This window comes from Malus sylvestris, chromosome 14 (genome assembly GCF_916048215.2).
Source record: "Malus sylvestris chromosome 14, drMalSylv7.2, whole genome shotgun sequence".
In the NCBI taxonomy this organism is placed as follows: domain Eukaryota; kingdom Viridiplantae; phylum Streptophyta; class Magnoliopsida; order Rosales; family Rosaceae; genus Malus; species Malus sylvestris.
The window spans coordinates 379901-401184 of record NC_062273.1 but is presented as its reverse complement, the minus strand read 5'-3'; the positions used below and the strand labels follow the sequence as shown (position 1 = coordinate 401184).

Below are 21284 nucleotides of genomic sequence, written 5' to 3'. Positions count from 1 at the left end.
CAAAGGAGACAACACCAAGCATATTGTGCCGAAGTTCTTCTTTACACATCAACAACAAGAGCATCAGAAGATTGAAGTCACGCAAATCCGATCACAAGACAATCTGGCCGACCTCTTCACCAAATCACTACCGAAGGCGACGTTTCAGAAGCTTGTTCATGGAATTGGTATGCGTAAACTTTCTGAGTTGTAACTTTGCTATTTCTCTGTGGAATTATGTCAAACTCAGGGGGAGTATCTTCTAGATACTTGCTTGATCTTAATGTACTCTTTTTCCCTACGATTAGGAGCATTTTTCCCACTGGGTTTTTGCTACCTAACTAGGTTTTAACGAGGCACCCACCTTGGGCTGGTCATATCCCTGATGACGTCCTGTAGACGTTTCTTTTGACTTTGCATTTCTCACGCATTTTTCCTTAGACTATGGATTTTGTCCCTACTTGGGTTTTTGCCATAGCCTTAGGGTTTTTTAGTGAGACTTACTACTTATGCAAGTTCCTACCTTATTGAGAATAAGCGTTGTTCCTTGGAATCAATGCCAACGAGTCGACTTCCTCAACTTCTGCATGATGCTGAATCTACCTTGAGTATTTACCAACTCAAGGGGGAGTGTTGTAAACATTCCTAGTTTAAGTATGATTGTGTAAATCCTATATAAGATTTGATTCTAGTTATCCTTTCCTATTACAACTTGTATTACTTGGAGGAGAAGGAATATCTTCTCCCCTTTACTACTATAAATAAAGGCACAATGTAGGAGGGATAACAACACACACATTCCCCTACAATTCTACAAACACACATCTCTCTCCTCTCTCTCTCTGCCGCCGGCCCTAGTCCATCTGTCAGATAAAATAGACCACAACACATTTCTTTTTTTTTGTCTTTTTCGTCAAAAACATAGTTTCCTGCCGATAGTTACTTATTCCTAAAAGATTTGGATACGCCTACCAGTTATATTCTACATTAATATACAATAAAAATATAATTATAAAGGTACAGAGACACATACGAAAAAACCGAAACTGTGTAACACAATTATAAATAAGTTACTCGAAAGACAAACGTTGCATGACGATAACCATTAAACAAAGTAAGAGTGAAACAATATCGAAACTGTACCATTCAGATAACATACATCCTATTAACTATAATTCTTTAATAACCTCAAAACTTTGAGAATAAGCGAAAGTATGACACATTTGGATATGCTTTTAAAATGACTGAAAACGTTTATAGAGAAAATATTTTTAGGTTTCAAAAGTATTTAAAGTGCTTTATATGTGCTTCTTCAGGAAGCACTTTAAGTGCTTTTCCAAGATTTATTTGCATCTTCACTAATGGTTGGTTCTAAAAATATTTTCACCACAAATATTTTCAGTCATTTCAAAAACACATTCAAACGAGTTCGAAGTTAATAAATGCGATATGGGTTGCCCATACTAGTCCTTAGGTTCAAGCACCTTACATTTTGCCAATCTTTCTTCAACAGCGATACAGAAAGTTAACGCTCAATTGCAAGTTCTGGAATATCTGCTTCTCTTCCATGCTCACATTCCCTACAGCAACTCCCATACAAACAAGCTTCTTCAGTTGGAACTTGATCGTTGCTTTTGTCTCGGAAACCCTAGACTCGACGGATTCTTGGTGACTAACAAGGGTTGGAAATTTTCCTGCCTCGTTGAGACCAGGACCCAAAAGATGGGGAATCTGCTTCATAACGGCTTCTGAAGCCAAAAAGGCATGGTATTTCTTTGCCAACTTCTTAACCAACTTCTTGTTCTTGTTTAGCTTCTTTAGCCCTTCAACGTCCATATAGTCCAACCCAATCTTTTCAGCCTCCTCAACATGCTGAGCATCTCCAAGCATCCAGACCTTCATCTTTGGACGAGGGATGTGCGGCAACCTTACAGAACCACCGAACCGTTTGTCTCTTTGAGGATCATAATTTTTCAGCCCAATCTGAAGTTCAATAGTCTCGGTGAAGTTACGTTCCTTTGCCATGGACGCATTCATGATGATGGAAATACCTTCTCGGAGAGTATCACTCTCTCAAGTCTACTCATGGCTGAAGCTTAAGCTGCCTGACCAAACGAAGACTTCTGACTCTAGATCTCTCTATTATTCTTGGCTCTCTACTCTTGTATTCTCTTGGTTGGTTGTGTGAATAAATAGCTCCCGACGAGCCTATTTATAATACATGAACGGTAGTTACATGTCTTATAAGTATAAGATTCCTCAATCGTTTTAGAATAGGGAATCTTACTTATTTTCTAACCCTAAACTGATTGGATTACGTTGATCGATTTTCAATTTCAGAGATCATTTTGATGAGATGGGTCAATTTCAGAGACTATTTCTGATAAAACCCCTTTCCAGATTGTCGACCAAATGTAGCTGCTGCTGATTTCTAACATACAAAAACACACGGGATTTTCTACACTAATGCCATCTGGATAAATTCCATTGAATTCAACTAATCGGAGTGCGAATTGGTGGCACAGGCGGAGAGATCGGAAACATCTTCGGACGAGGAGGAGGAAGAAGAGAGACAAGGAAGGCAGGGGAAGCCGACGTTGTAGGTGGTGTAAAGGGGAGCAGAAGAGGAGGTGAGGCACTTGGTGGCTACTCAATCACTCAGGATTGCAGGCGATTTATTGACATAGATTTGCTGAAATAGTTACAATTCAGTTTTAACCAACAACATTGCCCCAAACATGTTCCAAAAGATCCAAGAAACACTACATTAACGTATGGTACAATTCAAAACTCATGTACTATCCGACAATGTAGGCAAATGACTAAATATATGTTGTAAATCCGAGGTCAAAATTCGATGAATGCACACAAGTTTAAGATGGTATAAATCAAACCATATGAAAATCTCCAACATGGAAATGGAACTTTGATACCATTATAATTATCAGAATTAGCCACATAAATGTTTTGCTAATTCAAAACTGTATTATCTATTAGTCTTATAAACAAAATATATTAGCCAAAAATATGTACTCATTCCTAGCAAGCAGTACCAAAAGCTTGTCGGGGCCGTCTTAGTGCCAGCCAGGTTGATCCAACCAATCATACCTTAATAAAATCCTTAACTCCAAAGCGACGCATTGCCAGGTATGCAACGGGTAAGTTGAACAGACGCAAGTCACTGAACCTGAAGAAATCCTTTCACCTCCAAGTAGGACACTACTTGGCCTGCCATGGCTGCAGGCATGGGGCAAACTCCATTTTTTTGTTCTATTTCTATCTGACAAAAGAAGGGTAAAGTTTTCAGTTTGATTTGCATACACAAGGAACACCAAAAGAACACTGGTGATTTTATAATGCCTCCAAACTAAACAATGTGTAATAGAAGATTCATGCCGACATGGCCATTAGTTTTTATACTCCACCAAATACATACCTCGCATTTCTCTGGTGGCTCGTAAGGGTCATCTATTCCAGTAAAACCTGCAATTGAAAACTATTACTGGAAAATTGACCAGAAGAAAAAGGAAAGACTGTTATTTGAATAGAAAGTGACACTATGGTATATTAAAATTCTGTCATTTCATGATACAAATCATTTATTGGGATTCTATATTTGTTTTTATTAATTTTATCTCTTTCCCTCCGAAGTATGGCATAGACCAACAGTCTGTCCATGCCAATGGAGAAATTATATGAGTTACATATGTTTCGAAAACACACCCTTAACTTTTCCAGCACGTGCAAGCTTGTAAAGGCCTTTTGCATCTCTTGACTCACATAATTCTAGGGGCATGTTCATGAAAACCTGTTAACATGGAAGTAATATAAAGTCAATCTTCGTAGTTTAAAATAGGTGGACCACATTTACCAGATTATAAGAACAAGAACCATATGAAGTCTTGCCTCAATAAAGTTTGCATCAGATAACATTGCACGGCAAGCATCTCGTTCTTTCCTATAAGGAGATATGAGGCTAGCAATACAAATCAATCCCGCATCTGCAAAGAGTTTTGCTACCTCCCCTACATTGAAAACTTATTTAGTTTAAATATTACCAATGGACACACTATGGTCAAGTTGTAAGGGCAAAGAATTATGAAGCCAGAATACATTTGGCCCCACAAAGGAAAAATCAAATCAAATCAACATTCTCAGCGTGGGCTATATCCAATATTGGTTGGCATGTCTTATGTGTTATCTGAGAACAAATAATCTATGTTTCCTACCAAAATAGTTTGTTGTCAAGAATAACATACCAACTCTGCGTATATTTTCAGCCCGGTCTTCGGCTTTGAAACCAAGATCCTTGTTCAGACCATGCCTAAGGTTATCTCCATCAAGGACATATGATAACTTTCCCCTATAGTGTAGTTCTCTACTTAATGCGCATGCCAGTGTACTTTTCCCTGATTCCAGAAAAGAGTTCAAGAAGCCATTTAGTGAATACATAGACTGGAGTGAATTGAAAAAGGGGAAAAAAAACCAAATTTCTTGTAGCTTGCTTCCTGTGTGTGAAGTGTTAGTTGACTAGGAGTGAGTCAAGATGCTTTCGGTGTGATCTCATACATTTTCTGATTTTTTTAATAGACAATAAATTACAAGTGGTATGGACAATGCCACAACATGGATAACAAAAAACGAGGCATAAACAAATGTTCTCTTACGCTAAAACATAAGCACAAGACACAAAACCTAACAAATAGCAGTTTTCCAATCTAACCAAATGCTTGAATGAGATAATGCCCCATCAGTCCTGTAGACCGAGGCCCAAAATGATGATAACAAAAATTTATCCCATAACTTGTCTGTCCCACTGCCAGCAAATCTTTGAAAATAATTTTTTTTCTCTCTAGCCAGACTACCTGAAGTACAAGCAATACTATGCATCCCCCCCAAAAAATTGTGGCCTTCTTCCCCATCCATGGTCATTTATTCTTCTCAGACAGAGTCACAGAAAAGAGAAACAATTACGGGGAAAAACCCAACTTACTAAAAACTCCCTAAACAGCTTCCACCAAAGACTCAAACTCATAGGGTAAGTTAGAAAAACATGACCTACATCTCTCTTGCATATGATTGACCATTGAGGATAGAGGCAAGAATTGGTTCTGCTCCTCTGAATCATGTCACAGGTATTGACCATCCCATGAGCCCCTAACCAAATAAAAAAATTTACTCCAAAATGATGTAAGCAATTCCATACAATCACCAGGATTGACCGAAGTAACTGCTCACGCATATTAAGACTACTGAGAATTTTCCTACCATGCCAAATAATGGGCTGATATCGTATTAGCAAGTTGCCAAGCCAGGCAAAAACAAAATTCAGTTAGTTAACTGTGTTTTTGTGCAAATCTCTGATAAAAATCATTACTGTCGGACAAAAGGAACACAACAGCAGAAGGTATGGGAAGAAATGTTAGCTAATGAAAAATATATTGATTCGTATGTGTAACTTTAAAAGAAGGGATAAACAAGTCAGTTAAGAAAATAACCTGAGCCACTGAGACCAGTAATCCATACAACACATCCCTTTTGATTCAGTAGTTTCTGCCTATCGACCTTCCCAACCTGACATTCTTGCCAAAATACATTTGTTGAATTGTTCAAAGTAGACATCTACTTATCTGTTCTGTCCTACTGAGCGCACTAAAATCATTGAAAGGTAAGAAAATGTACTCAAATTCATTATTTACAACGAGGGAAAACACTTATAAACACTTACTTAAATTTAAACTACAATTAAATTGCAATGGGGATAAGATTAGCTATTTGCAAAAGAAAGTTAACACTAGTTGTGTAATAGTTGATTGTTGGGTTGTTGCTTGCTCCACCATTAATTTTATTTCGTTTTATTTATAAGAAACAGAACTGATTAACAGCTTCATAAGAATCAAAGTTGTGAAAAGGTTTCCACTACAAGCAATACAAAGGACAATTTCCTATCAACATGGATGACAAAGACTATTTAAGCGCAGCCCTCCAATCTGCAAGAATATCAGCAAACGAATCCAAAATCTTAGTCTAATCCCAAAAAATTTCCTCCCCAACTTCTCTATAATTTTCATAAAATCCGTTTGCTTTCTCTCTAGCTATGACCAACCCATATTACCATTTTGGTTTTCCTCCATAGTAAGAACTCCTCTCTCCATGCCCCCCCCCCCCCCCCAATATGCAATTTTCAGGAATTTCAAACGAACAAGAAAACTACGAAGCAATAAAAATTGCAGAAGTAATTTATTGTCCAAGAACAACAAACCCAATGTACCATTAACATCTATGATGATTTCAAAATCCATATTAAAAATAACAACAAAAGATCAGGATCCCAATAACTCAATTGTCAAAGCCTACATTAGGAGCATTATAATCTACCGAAAAATATAGCATGACCCATCAAACAAACAGCAATCCAAAACCCAAATAAACAGATAGAGAAAGAGAAAGCAAAGAATACCTGACAGGTGTTTGATTATTTGCCTGAAAGAAGAATAAGATGTCGGAGGTTTGGGAGGGAAGGGTTAAATGGAAGAGGAAATGGCCAACCATGCGCCCTGTTTTCAAGGCATCTCATTTGGGGTTTTGCCTTTTTTTGGCTACTTTGGGGGTTCGGAATGAATCTGGACGCATCCTCCTCCTCCATTGCCTACTCCGAGTCTATGACGTCGAACTCACTCCCTCCACTTCCTCTCTTGGACTTTGGTTACATTTTCTTCTCCGCGTGTGACCATGTATGCCAATGTACTCGGGTGAAGTGGGTCCACTTTTGTCGTTGCATTTGCTGACGGGACATCTCATTTCAAAGGTTGACATAGGTGCTGACGCTGCTACCACTTTGTCATACTTGTGAGAGCATCCCTTCCCAACGTGGCAGTGTTCATTTGTTTTCTTAATATAAGAACCTCCCACCTAATGTGTAATAAGCATGTTTATCAACGTTTAAATAATAAACCAATCATCAACTTCCATGTCCTTTAGTTTCCAAAAATGTCTACAAATTTAGTCTCCCTAGCATTACTCTACGGATACGTTTGTTGCACCAGACTATCTCAGATTGGATTAGCTTCAGAGACTAAATTGGATTGGCTTAGACTGGACTAACTTAGTGAAGCATTTGGTGCAGTGTCGGACTAAAAAGCAAGATAATTAATAAACTTAGTAAAATGTTTGGTACAGTGTCGGACTAATAAGCGTTTGGGGTTTCAGAATGAATTTGGACGCATCCTCCACCTCCTCCTCCATTGCCTACTCCGAGTCTATGACGTCGAACTCACTCCCTCTACTTCCTCTCTTGGACTTTGGTTACATTTTCTTCTCCACGTGTGACCATGTATGCCAATGTACTCGAGTGAAGTGGGTCCACTTTTGTCGTTGCATTTGCTGACGGGACATCATTTCAAAGGTTGACATAGGTGCTGACGCTGCTACCACTTTGTCATACTTGTGAGAGCATCCCTTCCCAACGTGGCAGTGTTCATTTGTTTTCTTAATACAAGAACCTCCCACCTAATGTGTAATAAACACGTTTATCAACGTTTAAGTAATAAACCAATCATCAACTTCCATGTCTTTTAGTTTTCAAAACTGTCTACAAATTTAGTCTCCCTAGCATTACTCTACGGGTGCGTTTGTTGCACCGGACTATCTCAGACTTGATTAGCTTTAGGGACTAAACTGGATTGGCTTAGACTAGACAAACTGGACTAACCTAGTGAAGCGTTTGGTGCAGTGTCAGACTAAAAAGCAAGATAATTAATAAACTATAATATTATATTATTTATTGTATATCTAATATTATATTATAATTTTATTTATTTTATTATTTTATGAAATCATCTACCTCTCTCTAATGGCCAATATTTTTTAGAATCATCTCTCACAAAACCTATTTTCCTCCGCCACTCTCTCCCTCCCCTCTCCCAGTTTTATCATTTTTGTCTAGAATATCTATCTCTCTCTCTAACAAATTCTAGAAGGCACGACAAATCAATTCAAAGATTTCGGTTTTGGTCGAATTAGGGTCTGGGTTCTTGGTGGGGGTTGAACCCAGATGAGAAATGAGCCATTTAGGTGGGGTTTTTTTTGGTGTTCTGGGACAAATTGGATGACGGCTTGGACAGCTGGACTGATTAGGAAGGTTACTTTCTTTATCTTCCTCTTATGGTGTTTGTGCTTGGATGTCGGTGGGTTTTATTTTTGGGTTATGCGTCGGATTCCATCGATTCAGAGAGAAAGAAGAGAGAGATAGTTGTTAGCTTTGGAGGTGGCTGTTGGTTTGGGAGGTGGGTGGCTAAGGGTAATTGCAGACTTACTCTTCTGGGTTTTCTGGGAGATGGGGAAGTCTACAGTCGTTGATAAGACGGACGAAGTAAGAAGGGGTGAAGCGGATTAACAGTCCGCTCAATATTGGGGGGTCTCGCTAAGACCAGCTAGAGAAGCCTTTAGTCTGGGTGAGTCCCTTCTAGTCTCATTAAAACTAGTCTCAGCGCCTAACAAACATGGGATTGGACTAATACTTAGTCCAATCCAGTCTAGTGAAAGCTAGTGAAGGCAAACAAACGCACCTTACAAGTAATAATTAGTATAAAACTCGTTATCTAATGAATTAGTATATGACTCGTCATTAACGAGATTCGAACATAGAATCTCTTACATACTCACTTGTCTTTTAGCTTCTGTTTTCTCTTTAATTACTTTTTTGGGTTTGTTCCTGAGAAGCCTTAGAAATGACTCTGTGTGTGTGTGTTGGTATGTAAATTCCTTAGTGGCATGCTTTTATGTGTCCCTAATGGTGAGGGGTACCTCCCGAGGAAATCCTGGACACCCTTAGTTTGGCATGACGCCATCACACTTTGATTCGTGCATGTAGCCATAACCTTAATATCTCCCCTACTGCATTTGTGTGGTTAGGAGATCCCACTGAAATTGGTTTTCAAAGAATTTACAGACTTTGTAAGGTAGAGGTTCACAATTAAGAACTTAAACATTCTTGCATATCTTTTGTAGTATCATCCCGATGTCAGCACCGATTCTCAAGCTGGCGAGGTATTCAAGAGCATCCCTCAGGCGTATGAAGTGAGTAATTTCTAATAATATTAAGTACCCTTTTTTTATCTAATCTATCTAGTCTAAATATCATCGAGTAAGCCTCTTTGTTGTTGAACCCATTAATAATAAGTTGAAGAACCAAGGATGAAATGGGCATTGTACAATACCCTGTCTTATTTGAACCTTCAGTCTGTTTCTTTCTTTTACTCTTTGTATTCTCTCTGAGTCTGGAAATGCATTTCCAGAAACAAGGGGTTTACAGAAATAGCGTCTGGAAGAACTTGGGTAATGATAGAATCACTGGATTCCAAGAAGTGCATTTCGTTTTCCGTAAACCCATTGTTTCTTTTTTTTTCTTTTTCGCATTTTCATTTTTCATTCATGTTTAGTAGACGCAGTGAGAGAACCTGAATATTACCTATAAAAAGATTTTATCCAATGAAGCAACCAGGAGTCAGTATGACCAGGAACTTAGATTACAAAAGGATACTGGTAGGCAATGTAGTGCAAAATGGAACTACAGTACTGAATTTGAAGATGGAGTAAGGATCTATAAATGGGCTGAAGTGCGGCAGAAAATGCAACGGGAGAGATACTGGGAACCTATAATGTCAATGAAGAGAGTTCGTTCATATGGTAAAACTGAGGAGATCCAGCCCAAGAGAGAGGTTCCTTGGGCGAAGTTCTTTGATCGGCCTTTTTATCTCTATTTCTATTGCAGACATTTGGATCCTGGTTATCTCTCACGTTTAGCAGCCTGATGGCCTTGTTTGAAGGAAGTTGGATGCTGGATACAAGATTGGTTATGTAATTGCGTGGGTTTATCTTGCTCACTTTGATCCCATTGTTTGCAAGTTGGGTTTGTGGGAAAACCAGCAACAACATGGTTGCTCTAGTGGTGGTAGCCATGTTGGTTGGCTCCGTTCTTATCTCGCAAGATTTACATCACTTCCACAGGGCGCTCTTCTTACACTTGTGTACATGTCGATTAAGCTACAAGTTGATTTGAAGTTTGAACTGAAAGAAAGGTTGTTGCTTTATCTCCAATGTGATGTTTATATGTTCTCCCCATTTTTCTTTTCTTGGTTTATAGAATTATGATGTTGTACATATGTTATATATGGCAATGATGTACGCTGGTTCTTTGCAACGGATTTAGATGAAAAGTTTGGTTCTGCAGACGACGAGTATGGATCGATCTTTTTGGACTAAATCTACATTGTCTAGCAAGCAGTACTGTATTTTGTTTTGGTAAAGACTAAGAATACAAATCTCTTTTCTGGGGAATAAGGCCATCTCCAACCGATGGCTGGCCAGAGGGCTCGTTTTAGCCTTCTGGCCTCTAAGATCCTCCAAAATATTAATATTTTAATGAACAAAACATGGCCATATTTGCCTCCGTCTCCAACCGAGGGTCAGAGGGCTAAAGGGCTCATTTTAGCCCTGTCACAAAAAACCGTCTTCAACCGAGGACCAAAGGGTCATAGGGCCAAACATAATTTATTATTTAAAAACTACAACTTAAATTCCAATCCAATGGCCAAGTGATGTCAGCATGATCTTGTTGCACATCTTTGGGCCCAAAGAAGCATGAAGTAGACATTTAAGTTTTATGTTTTTAAATGTTTTTAAAAATGTTGTTTAAGTTTCATGTTGTATAATTTTTATGTTGGTTAATGTTATTTAATGTTGTTTCATATTGTTTAATGTTGTTTCATGTTGCTTAATTTAATTTAATGTTGTATAATGACTTAGGAAGTTATAGGAAAAAAATAGAATTAAAAAAAAATATGAAACAAATTTTGTGAAATAGAAGTTATAGGAAAAAATGGAATTTAAAAAAAATATGAAACAAATTTTGTAAAATAGAAGTTATACGAAAAAAAATATGAACCAAAATTTGAAAATATAAGTTATAGGAAAAAAGTTATAGCAAGTTATAAAAAAAAAGGTTTAAATTCATAAAAACAAAAAAAAATTTGAATACAACGGCTAGTGACTGGCTAGCCGTTGGAATTCAAATTAGTGTCGGTTTTAACCGACACTGTTCAAACTGCTATTATATTAACATTGCTATTAGTATCGGTTATAACCGACACTAATAATATTGTATATATTATTTCTGTCGGCTATAATCGACAGAAATAACAAAACATTAAAAAAAAAAAAAAGGCTAGCCGCAGCCAGCCCTCCAGCCCTCTCCGATTCCATGGGGCCCTTCCAGATTCTAGAGCCCTCTGGCCTAGCCCTCGGTTGGAGACGATTTTCGGGCTATTTTCGACCCTCTGACCCTCTGGACCATTTGGTTGGAGATAGCATAAGAACTGACACTATACATTTGCCTTTATCATCAACCTCCTCACCCGTGAAACGATAAAAATTAGGAAAAAGTAAAATAAAATCAAGAAGATTGATTTGCATGGTTTTGCAATAATACCCTCGATTAGAACAAAAAAAAAAAAAAAATAGACAAGCATGTGCATGTACAATTTGGTAATCAACAACTAACATTTTACTTTGCCTTCATTCATCTCCTTAAAATTCCTCCACAAGTATTTCCCGCTGGCCATGTCCACAAATACCCAGAAGCCATTCTGAATCATCTGAAAATTCAAAAACCAACATTAATAGAATGAGAGAGAGAGAGAGAGAGAGAGAGAGAGAGAGACATATAAAATATTACTTGAATGGAATAATAAATTAAGAACAAAATGGAGGAGGAAATAAACATACAAATTTAAAATTGAATGCTTCTTGTTCATGTTTGGATGATCCCATATTTTCATTAATGTTGGTAGAATCAAGCTGTGAGGAGGTTATGATGTCGGTTCCGGAGGGAGAAGAATGAACCGTCCTCCATGCAAAGTATCCTGCAAGGATTGCTGAGAAGAACAACAAGATGAACCTTAGAGGACACATCTGGTTGATTTGTATGAGAGAGAGAGAGAGAGAGAGAGGGGTTGGATGAACCTGTTAGACCAAAAACAAAAACCCTAACTAGCTAACTAGTTGTATTTTCAAGGGAGATGGAATATTAGGCCGATAACAGAGACAACCAAAAGAACGAAAGCCCTTGCTTTTTTAAGGTCGATGATATCGAGGGAGGGAGGGAGGAGTGAAACCGCGTTCTTGAAAGGAGAGAAGTTTCTTCTTCTTGAGCATATGTATATTTGATGCGTCATTTCTGACTTGGTACGTTGAATTGTACAGTTCAAAAGCTATCGAGTTGTCAATGGTGGGTAGGTTACCTACTGCTCCTCCTATTCTTGGTCAACGGTTATATATATATTTATTTATTTATATTACTTGAATGTTTGTATGTATCCATGCCATCCCGGACATAGAGATAAGACTTTAGAGGTGTGCAATCCACTACCACGTAAGGTCGACAAGTCCAGCCGGCTAAAGTAAATCTGATTTTGACCTGGTTTATTATTTAGCAATGTCACTGAACGATTCATTGTTACCATGCATTGATGGTCATTGGGCAAAAAAAGTTGGGTTTGGACTATCCATACCCATTAACTAAATGACAAATAATAGTCCATAATTCATCATACCCATCTATTAACTTAATGGGTCTAACCTGCCCACTTAAAAGACAAGTGGTATCGGTGAAATCTACTTGGTTATGGCTACCCAGGTCCAAGTTAATGGTTTTCTAAGCTGTTTTTTTTTTCCATTTTCTTTACAAGTACGGTTTTAGGTCCAATACTTTAGTAATAAAAAATAGTTTAAAAACAAAAAACAATGAAAAAGATTTAAAACCTAAAAAGCCCAAATATTTTCTCATTTTAGTTATTAAATGTTAGATTCGTGTATTCATCAATTTAAAGTTGTATCTGCTGATCATGATACGCATTTGACAACATCCGACAAGTATCGTATTTGATAAAGTATTGAATACGAAATAATCCACAACAAAAGACCCTTTCAGGAAGAGTGTGAGGGGTAGGAATTGATCATAGATTGTGTGGTTTCTAAGAATTTGAGTTGGAGCAAAACCATAAGTGTGGAGATAAAAGTGCGGCATCTGGTGACGGAAGGGTGGCCCATCGCAACGGAGGTTTACTCGGTTGAGGGGAGAGAGGGTGTATGAGGGAGTTGATAGATTGAGAAATGACATAAGACTATGACAACAATGGTAGATCCAGGATTTGAATCTTGGGGGTCCCATTGTTAAACGTCTAAGTTTTTTAGATAGAAACATAGCGCGAAGCGTGCAAAAACAATTCAGTTTATTCCGTGAGGCATTTCGTCAAACACTTGGTGGATTTGTCGTCGTCAGTAGAACCAAGTTGCAGTGCTATAGAGAGAATTTGTCGAGTGTTGTTGATGCAACATGCAAAAGGCATTTCGTTAAACACTTAGTAGGCACAAAAATGACCTACCAAACATTCAAAGGTCCTTAGAAGCTCTACACATGTATATTTCTCGAACTTCGGATGGTCCTAGGACCACCCTCTGTGCATCTGCCACTGCAGAACTATGAACGGTTTCAATTTTAGGTTTCTTAGGTCATCTCCAACCGAATGTACTAGAGGGCCAGAGGGTCGAAAATAGCCCAAAAACTATCTCCAACTGAGGGCTAGGTGTGACAACCCATTCATAATTTTACGTTTTTATTAATTTTAAAAGCGTGAATTTACGAAAATGCCCTAAAGACAATGACTTTGACTTCCGTTGACCCAAAGGTTTGAGAGATGTATGACTTATTCTTTTAGCGTATCCTTGTAGTACTCGTTGGTACGAACGCTTAGGCGAAAGCCGTTTGCAAGTCCGGATTATAACGGTATAGTTATAGACGTTTGAAAATGGTTATTTAAAGTTTAGTTATAAATTATTTGAATTCCCACCTTGTGGGAAAGTGGCCTGATAAGATTAAAAGCACACCACAAAGTAGAACATAAATATCCTATTGATTTTTCTTATTAACACTAAGCTTTGTCAATTGTATCATATGAAAATAAGGGTATTTCCCGTAGAAGATTGTTTTATCTAACTACTTAAAATGTCACATAAACTGTGCTGCAGTCCCTACTGGCCAGCCACCGAAAAATAATTATTAGACCAACTTACACTTATCTAAATTCTCCGAAATTTTACATGAAGACACTAGACACAGAGCTATGCTCATACAAATTTTTGGGATTTTTGGAGTTGATTTTCTATTTAAATTAAATCGAACAAAAATAGGACAGGAACAAATTTTAAATAGTTCACAAATTAAGAAAAACAAGTTAGGGGAATTGCTATTCACCACCATATAATCATGCAAACATGTTATGTTTCATTCAAATTCCTTTCATTTTCGAATGAAGATGCTCAAGTTGGCTCAATGTTAGAACTCAACCTATTACTCTTTCTTATGTAGTATGTTAAGAGAATGGCGTTTTCAACTTAACTTAGTCCCTAGCATGCAATCTAGAATGATGTGTTCATAGATTTAACAAGTAGAAATCATTAAGAACGAAAAGAGTTTAGTCATCACAAGGCATCGTAAGTACTGGCATTGTCTTACTTATCCTAGAAATTGGTTCACATGTTAATCGCAATTAACAAGTACTACTCTAGAACATATGTAGGTCCTCATTCGACAAGGGCAGACACACACATATTCATAGCGTTCAAATCCTAGATATGCTTACTAAGTATGCATCTGTAGAAAACACATAAAGAATTCATCAATGAGACAAGTAGTGAATCAATTTTCATCCATTCATAAAAGTAATTCAAACAAAATGTCATAACAAAGTTGCAATCATATTCGGGGCTTCAAAACAGCCCCTAACTACTAAAAATTTAGTTACACACAATCCTTAAGTTAAAACAAAAGATAGACATGAGTTTGAAAAGATAGAACCGAAAGAAATCGACTGAGGCCTCCTCCTCTCTTTCCTTCCTTCCCAACGCTGGTTTTAAACCAATTCTTGCTGCATCATTTTCTTCTCCTTAACTCACTCACTAATAGCCATTTAGTGATGACAATAAGTGAGAGGAAATGGTAAAACAATTGTAACTCTTTGGGTAGCCTTTATGACAATTACTCCTCCTTAATCCTCATCTTTAATTCCATTCCCTTTTATATTTGAATAAGTGTCAGCTGACTTGTTCTTAGCTGCATCAGTTTTGGCTGCTACATTTATTGGGTTTATTGCTTTCATTGCAGTTACAAACTGCTCAGCCTCTTGGTAACCTATCAATGTTAAAATGGCCATAACTTTTTCTAGACAAATGATATTAACAATCCGTGAAATGCTCCAGAAAATAGACATCCGTAGCTTTCCAAGTATATAAGGCTCATTCTCTAATTCATTATGAGCTGTTCGAAACTTGCTTCTAAAGTCAGCTGATCTGCACAGGCAGTTTTGACGAATTTGTTACTTAAAATCCCACTTGTGCTATTTTTCTTTTATTTGCTTGACAAATCCCACAAAACACAAAAACAAAGTAAATAGCTCAAAAATATAAGGAACTAACTAAGAAAAGACAAGTGACTTTGATGTAAAATTGATGCCGTTGACGAATACGAGCCGGACACAATGAACAACTCAAGAACAAGTATCTATTGTGCTCATGACGACACCAAAGATCCCGTACAACACGAGCCATTGGAACGGGATGGACGTTACAATCAATTGATCGCTGAACAATACACTTCATTGCCAGAGCCATACTAGCTGTACCCGTCAAAGTGACGTGATTGAGCACTAATGGGGATTGCAACAAGGTCAAGATAATTAAAAGGATCTTGTGGTGGAACAATAAAGTTCTTAGTTTATTTAGTGTTTTTTTTTAAGTTTACTTGATGAGTTTATGTAATTTTATTTAGTGTGTTTTTTAAGCTTATTTGATGCGTTTATGTAATTTTATTATGATAATGATACGTGGCGTGATGAGATTGGTTAAAAATCTTATCCGAAACTAAAACAATTATTTATTTATTATTTTATAAAAAAATTAATAATATTTTAAATGGGTTGTATGCCAGCGCATTTTGTAAGGGCGAAGATACATTTGCTCTAAGTGGCTCGTTTGTTTGAGTGGATAGCATGTTAAAAGTTCTACACACGCTTAGGCGTACCACGTCATCCATATGATTGAGTAGTTAGGTCTACCACCATGCTTAGTAATACAGGTGCATTGTTGCCCATCACTCTATTTATCACGATTCAATGAGTTTAAATTTTTGTGTCTATCCACTATATATAGTTTGTAATTTATATCATATAACATTGATAAATAGAATTATGAGTATTACTATCACTTAAAAGTAATGAGCAAAAATATTCCCAAATAATACATATAGTACATATAAAGGACTTCATATAACTGCCAAGGAATCCGAATACCCATTAATATTTGATTCATGGGAAAAATATTAATGGGATAAACTAATGATCAGTAACTACGTTAAGTATATGATTAATATCATTTGCATTGAATATTTTGTTCTTTAACTTCTGAATGATTAAGCCGGTCAGGTCTCTGTCAGTGTAAAGGACGACGTCACTTGTTGATTGGTAAAAAGAATCTAAAGTGCTACTCCAAATGGATGGAATCTCTATCCTGCTGTGCGGGTGGTAGACTCTGATATTGATTTCCATCAAAGATTCTTTATCACTAGTGATTCCATAGTTTCCATGATCTTCACCAATATTTTGGCCCCATTCTATATCTACCATCCATTCATTAGTAGTTAGTAGATATATGTCTAACTATGTGATGTTTTCTTATCAGAAAGTTGTTATAGTTAAATTGTGAATCCGAACCATTATTTATGTCAGTTCTCGTCTCTAATCCTTGCATACTTCTTTAGCTTTCTTATCAAATTACTCTTTTAAGGTTATTTTGTAATTTTCTTATTAACTTTTTCGGTTTCATTCGCAAATTCAAAAAGTTAAAGATAAAAAGAGAAAAAATTATTTGGCCAACAAGTGCAAGAGTTGGGGTTTTATTCGATCAACTTTGTTGTATATAAAGAGGTTCTGGCTTAGTTAATCATAAGTGAAATGGGGAACAAATTCCCTAATTTTGACCCCAAATCATGGGAATTAAACACCAATCAATCTGTATTTTCTTTTGCCATATATTTGCTATTCACATTGTATACGTATTTTTGACGTTACCAAGAAAAAAAATTGTATGAGTCATTTTCTAACAATTTATAAAAACGAAATTCTAATTTATCCGTAACATCGAAGAGTGATCACTTTTTATGCGCATGATAGAACTAATTACGAATAAATGCACAGGCTCCACTACACAGAATTTACGTAAGCAGCAAGCTTCTTTGGATGTAGAGATAAAGCCAGGTAGGGTTACAGGGCTTAGTGGGAATGGTAATGCAATGCTTCTTTTGTGTCTTGTTTTTATCTCGTTATCGCTTTAATTTGTTGGCTTGGCAACAAGGGATATATATGTAAGACTTAGGCGTATTACGTTACGTAGTGGAATGATGGAATCCAACCTTTTGACCCTCGGCCTCCATTCTATTGGCTTCACTTAATTTCATCCCTTCTTTGTAAGCAAAAACAAAAGCACTTCATTTCCCTCATCCTAATGCTTTATTATACCCCAGTATAACAACAACCACTTTAGCTTTTTGACTTGTCCATAATATATTAAGAAGAAAATAGGATTACAGTCTAGTGGTATTCTTCTTCACTTGTAAGTGAGGGTTTTAAGTTCGATTTTCGCCAAAAGCGAATTTGAACTACATTATTGCTAGCTCATTGTAAGGCTAAGCCTGCATTCCATTCCCTAAGTGTAGATAATATCATTTGTTCAAAAAATAAAAATAAATAAATACTCTTTTTCTCTGTTAATTCTGTAATGAAATGAGATCTCCATACGAATAATCTATGACAATCAAGAGGGGATCAAAATAAGAGAGGAAAAAACCCAAACAAAATTATAATTTGGTTAGCATAAAGTCTCGAGTTTAAATTATGCCTAGGCCAGTCGTGTGAACAGTTGCATTTGTTAGAACAGATGTGCTCCTTGTTATGTATCAGGTTCTAAAAAATGTTAGGCGCTAGTCCGGCGGCAAGCTAGCACCTAGCGGCTAGGCGGATTTAAGTAAATTTCTTGTATATCTTGTAAATAAGTGCATATTAACACTTACAAAAAATTATACTTATATGAAATCCATGGATATAATAATAAAAGAATGATAAAATGCAAAAAAAAAGTATCTAACAAGTCCAAAATTTAAAAACGCATTAAGCATATATGCCATATAATCATAGTGAAGATTATTGTAGGATGACACATGTACAATAAGTTCACAATTTAAAACCACATAAAATGCAAAATAGGAGGAAATATAAGAAAATAAGTAAACAATATCGGAGTGTTTCATTAAAACTTCCTAGTTTAAGTAAACTATCTTTATATATATAAATTATATCTAAATAGGAGTCATATTTAGCTCTAGCTAGCTATATACAAATCATTTGTTATTTGTGACCTACCTGTGGTACGTAGGGTGTGTCATGTAAGACCTAATCTTTCTCATACAATCAAACATTTTGATGCCTTTTTAATCTATATTATCAATCAAATGACTAAGTGCAATTAGTCTAGTCTTCCTAGCTCGAACATTTTGTTTTGTTTTTATTTAGGATTTTAAAATAGAAAGTCACACGCATTTGGGTGACGTGAGAGCACATACCTTAGCTATTTGGGCTCAACGTATGAGTTAATATATTGTAATAATAATACATATATATGGTGAAAGTTGAAATTCTACCCTAAAACTAATTGACTATTAATAAAAAATAGCCACTCAACATAGGAAAAGAATGGACAAAAAAATTAACAAGTACTTTATTTTTCTTCACCTTTTGAAATAGGGAGTTTTAACGAAAAGTCCACGGTACTGTTCATTTTAACTAAAAACCACATTTTTATACTAAAAAGTCAAACATGATACTATTCATTTTACCCTTTATTTTGTCCTTATCATTAAAACTCAAAGTTTTCAAGCCCTTTTCATTAGTTTTCCTTTTAAAATAATTATTAACACATTTAGTGCTGTTTATTTTGAAATATACAAATAAAAGGAGAAAAACAAGATTCTATTTCGAAGTAACGAAGTAACGAAGTTTAGCCATTCAAATATCTGGTATAACTTTTGGCCAATGATTATATTCAGCCTCGTGGCCTATATCTCTACCTTGTTAGCAGAGATTCTACACTCAAATCTCATTTATGAAAGTTTGTTGTGTTGTTGAAAAAAAATTGCATACATATACTTGAATGTGACCCAAAGTTTCAAGTATATATGGATTGAACTCTAAAGATTTAATTTTGTATTAAAAAAAACTCTGAAGATTCTATTATGTTCTTAATCTATGGGTCAAATTTATTGTGAAAGTTTTTGTACTACAGTCTATTAGTATTCTTCTTCGCATTATAAGTAAGATGTCGTAAGTTTGATTTTTGCCACCAAAGGCGAATTTGAATCAAATTATGACTAGTTCATTGTGAGGTTTAATTCACTTCTCTATCCTTTAATGTAAATAATATTGATTATTTAAAAATAAATTATAAAAATGTGTTCCTCCTTTTATTTTTCTTATTAATTTCAGGACATGTCCATTTCACGCCATGTGCATGCATGAAATAAGGTCAAACATCAATCTCTATTTCCACAAGCAGCATACTAGTCCATCTACGCTCTCCATATAGTTAAAAACTTAATGTTTATGATATTTACATCCTATATCATAAAGGTTCGTGCCAGTATGATAGGTGAAGTCAATAAAATCCATTTGTTGATACACAAAATCAGTGAGGACTTTGGTACAACAGAAAGTGTTAAGTTTGTGACTTTCGCTAGATTGCACTGTTTATTAGTGTGGATAAGTATGTAAATGACTAGGGACAGGGAAGCAAACATAAGATGTACGTGGTTCACCCAGATTGGCTACGTCCACGGAGTAGAGGAATTCTCATTAATTGTGAAGAGTTTACACACGTACATAGGTTCAAGCTCTCCTTTAGTGAGTACTAGTGAATGATTTAGTACAAATGACATTAGGAAATATTGTGAGAGAATGATCTCTATTTATAGAAGAGAGTTTCTAGTTTCATTCTGACATTGACACATGTCGTGTTGTGATTAGCTTATGATGTCGACACGTGTTGCACTATGATTGGCTTATGATGTCGACACGTGTCGCGCTGTGATTGGCTTCCTGGTTGGAGGGAAACTCTTTTGGGTCCTTGACGGTATAACGTTGACCGGTGCTCAGTAGTTTCGGGATTTGTCAAGTATGGTACAAACACCATGAATTGCTACATGTTCGTATACGACATTAACCATTCAATCGGGTTTCATTCTTCACCACATGAATCATGGAGAAATACATGAAAGGAAATTTTGGGAAGATGTATCTTGCATGCATGCATGCATGCGGATAATGAACCCTAATTTGAGCAGGATAGTGCTATCCACACATCCATATATGTTTACTTCTCACATACTTCTCTCAATTTTCGATTGTCCTATCGAATGAATTGAAGAAGATCAATAGACAAAAATTATGGACATTGATTGATGATATGGGATGAAGACATTTCAATCAAAGCGAAACTCCAATCCATGCCACGGTGCGGAATCAGTTAACGTGGTGTAAATTCGAGCAACATCACCATGAGACGTCGATCAATTAAATTTCTTTTCTCTTGTATGACTTTAACCTAAATTATGATGAATGTGAATTTATTTAGACACTCAACATTATCATATTTTTGTTGACACATTTTTTAATACTGGCGGATCTATATATAATAGTACGATGCACATTTTTATGTAAGATTACCTCTATTTGATACTTGAAAACATTGATAATTATATGTCTTAATTTTGTTTGTCGAAATAAATTGTTATGATTATTAATAAAGTTACATAAGGTCATTGTTAACTAAAAGAAATTGATTGGTTAGACCAACAACTTGAAGGAGATTCTTTTGATCATTAAATTGTCGTGATTTGAATAATGCGTATCATGGTTTCCTTTATTGCTTGAAACTTGCCTTGTTTTGTATCTTTCAGCTGACATTACCTGAAAAATCAAAGATTTAAGAAAATCAATCTCTCTCACTCTCACCACGTAGCATACCAATAATGGTGTGTGCATATTGTTTTTTTAGTACAACGATATATTTTACATTAAAAGGAGAAGAAGTTTGGTTAAGCCACACATCATTGTTTTATACCCTACTTAGAGTAATACTAAATATTT

General features: G+C 36.1%; 3 protein-coding genes and 1 pseudogene across 6 annotated transcripts; 1 reads left to right on the top strand and 3 right to left on the bottom strand.

Annotated features, from left to right (window-relative positions):
• Positions 1 to 875: 875 nt before the first annotated feature.
• Positions 876 to 2752, bottom strand: LOC126601011 (60S ribosomal protein L10a-1-like). Its single transcript, XM_050267730.1, has 2 exons — positions 1469 to 2752; positions 876 to 961 (listed from the first exon to the last, which is right to left on the bottom strand). Exon 1 carries the CDS (start codon positions 2014 to 2016, stop codon positions 1486 to 1488), a length of 531 nt encoding a protein of 176 aa, XP_050123687.1. The 5' UTR covers positions 2017 to 2752; the 3' UTR covers positions 876 to 961; positions 1469 to 1485.
• A 140-nt stretch (positions 2753 to 2892) lies between these two features.
• Positions 2893 to 6692, bottom strand: LOC126601009 (adenylyl-sulfate kinase 3-like). Of its 4 annotated transcripts, XM_050267723.1 has the most exons (8): positions 5478 to 5621; positions 5248 to 5355; positions 5042 to 5136; positions 4239 to 4388; positions 3886 to 4004; positions 3703 to 3787; positions 3416 to 3462; positions 2893 to 3259 (listed from the first exon to the last, which is right to left on the bottom strand). In XM_050267723.1, exons 3-8 carry the CDS (start codon positions 5064 to 5066, stop codon positions 3158 to 3160), a joined length of 528 nt encoding a protein of 175 aa, XP_050123680.1. In that variant the 5' UTR covers positions 5067 to 5136; positions 5248 to 5355; positions 5478 to 5621; the 3' UTR covers positions 2893 to 3157. The 4 variants fall into 4 exon arrangements, with proteins under 4 accessions (XP_050123680.1, XP_050123678.1, XP_050123677.1 ...); XM_050267721.1 differs by lacking the exons at positions 5042 to 5136; positions 5248 to 5355 and adding an exon at positions 6440 to 6692 and having other exon boundaries at positions 5478 to 5622; XM_050267720.1 differs by lacking the exons at positions 5042 to 5136; positions 5248 to 5355 and adding an exon at positions 6440 to 6690 and having other exon boundaries at positions 5478 to 5631.
• Positions 6693 to 8314: 1622 nt separating this feature from the next.
• LOC126600337 (uncharacterized) lies at positions 8315 to 11316 on the top strand (annotated as a pseudogene).
• A 128-nt stretch (positions 11317 to 11444) lies between these two features.
• On the bottom strand, positions 11445 to 12253 carry LOC126601012 (uncharacterized). The gene is made up of 2 exons (XM_050267731.1): positions 11764 to 12253; positions 11445 to 11633 (listed from the first exon to the last, which is right to left on the bottom strand). Exons 1-2 carry the CDS (start codon positions 11947 to 11949, stop codon positions 11535 to 11537), a joined length of 285 nt encoding a protein of 94 aa, XP_050123688.1. The 5' UTR covers positions 11950 to 12253; the 3' UTR covers positions 11445 to 11534.
• Positions 12254 to 21284: the final 9031 nt, after the last annotated feature.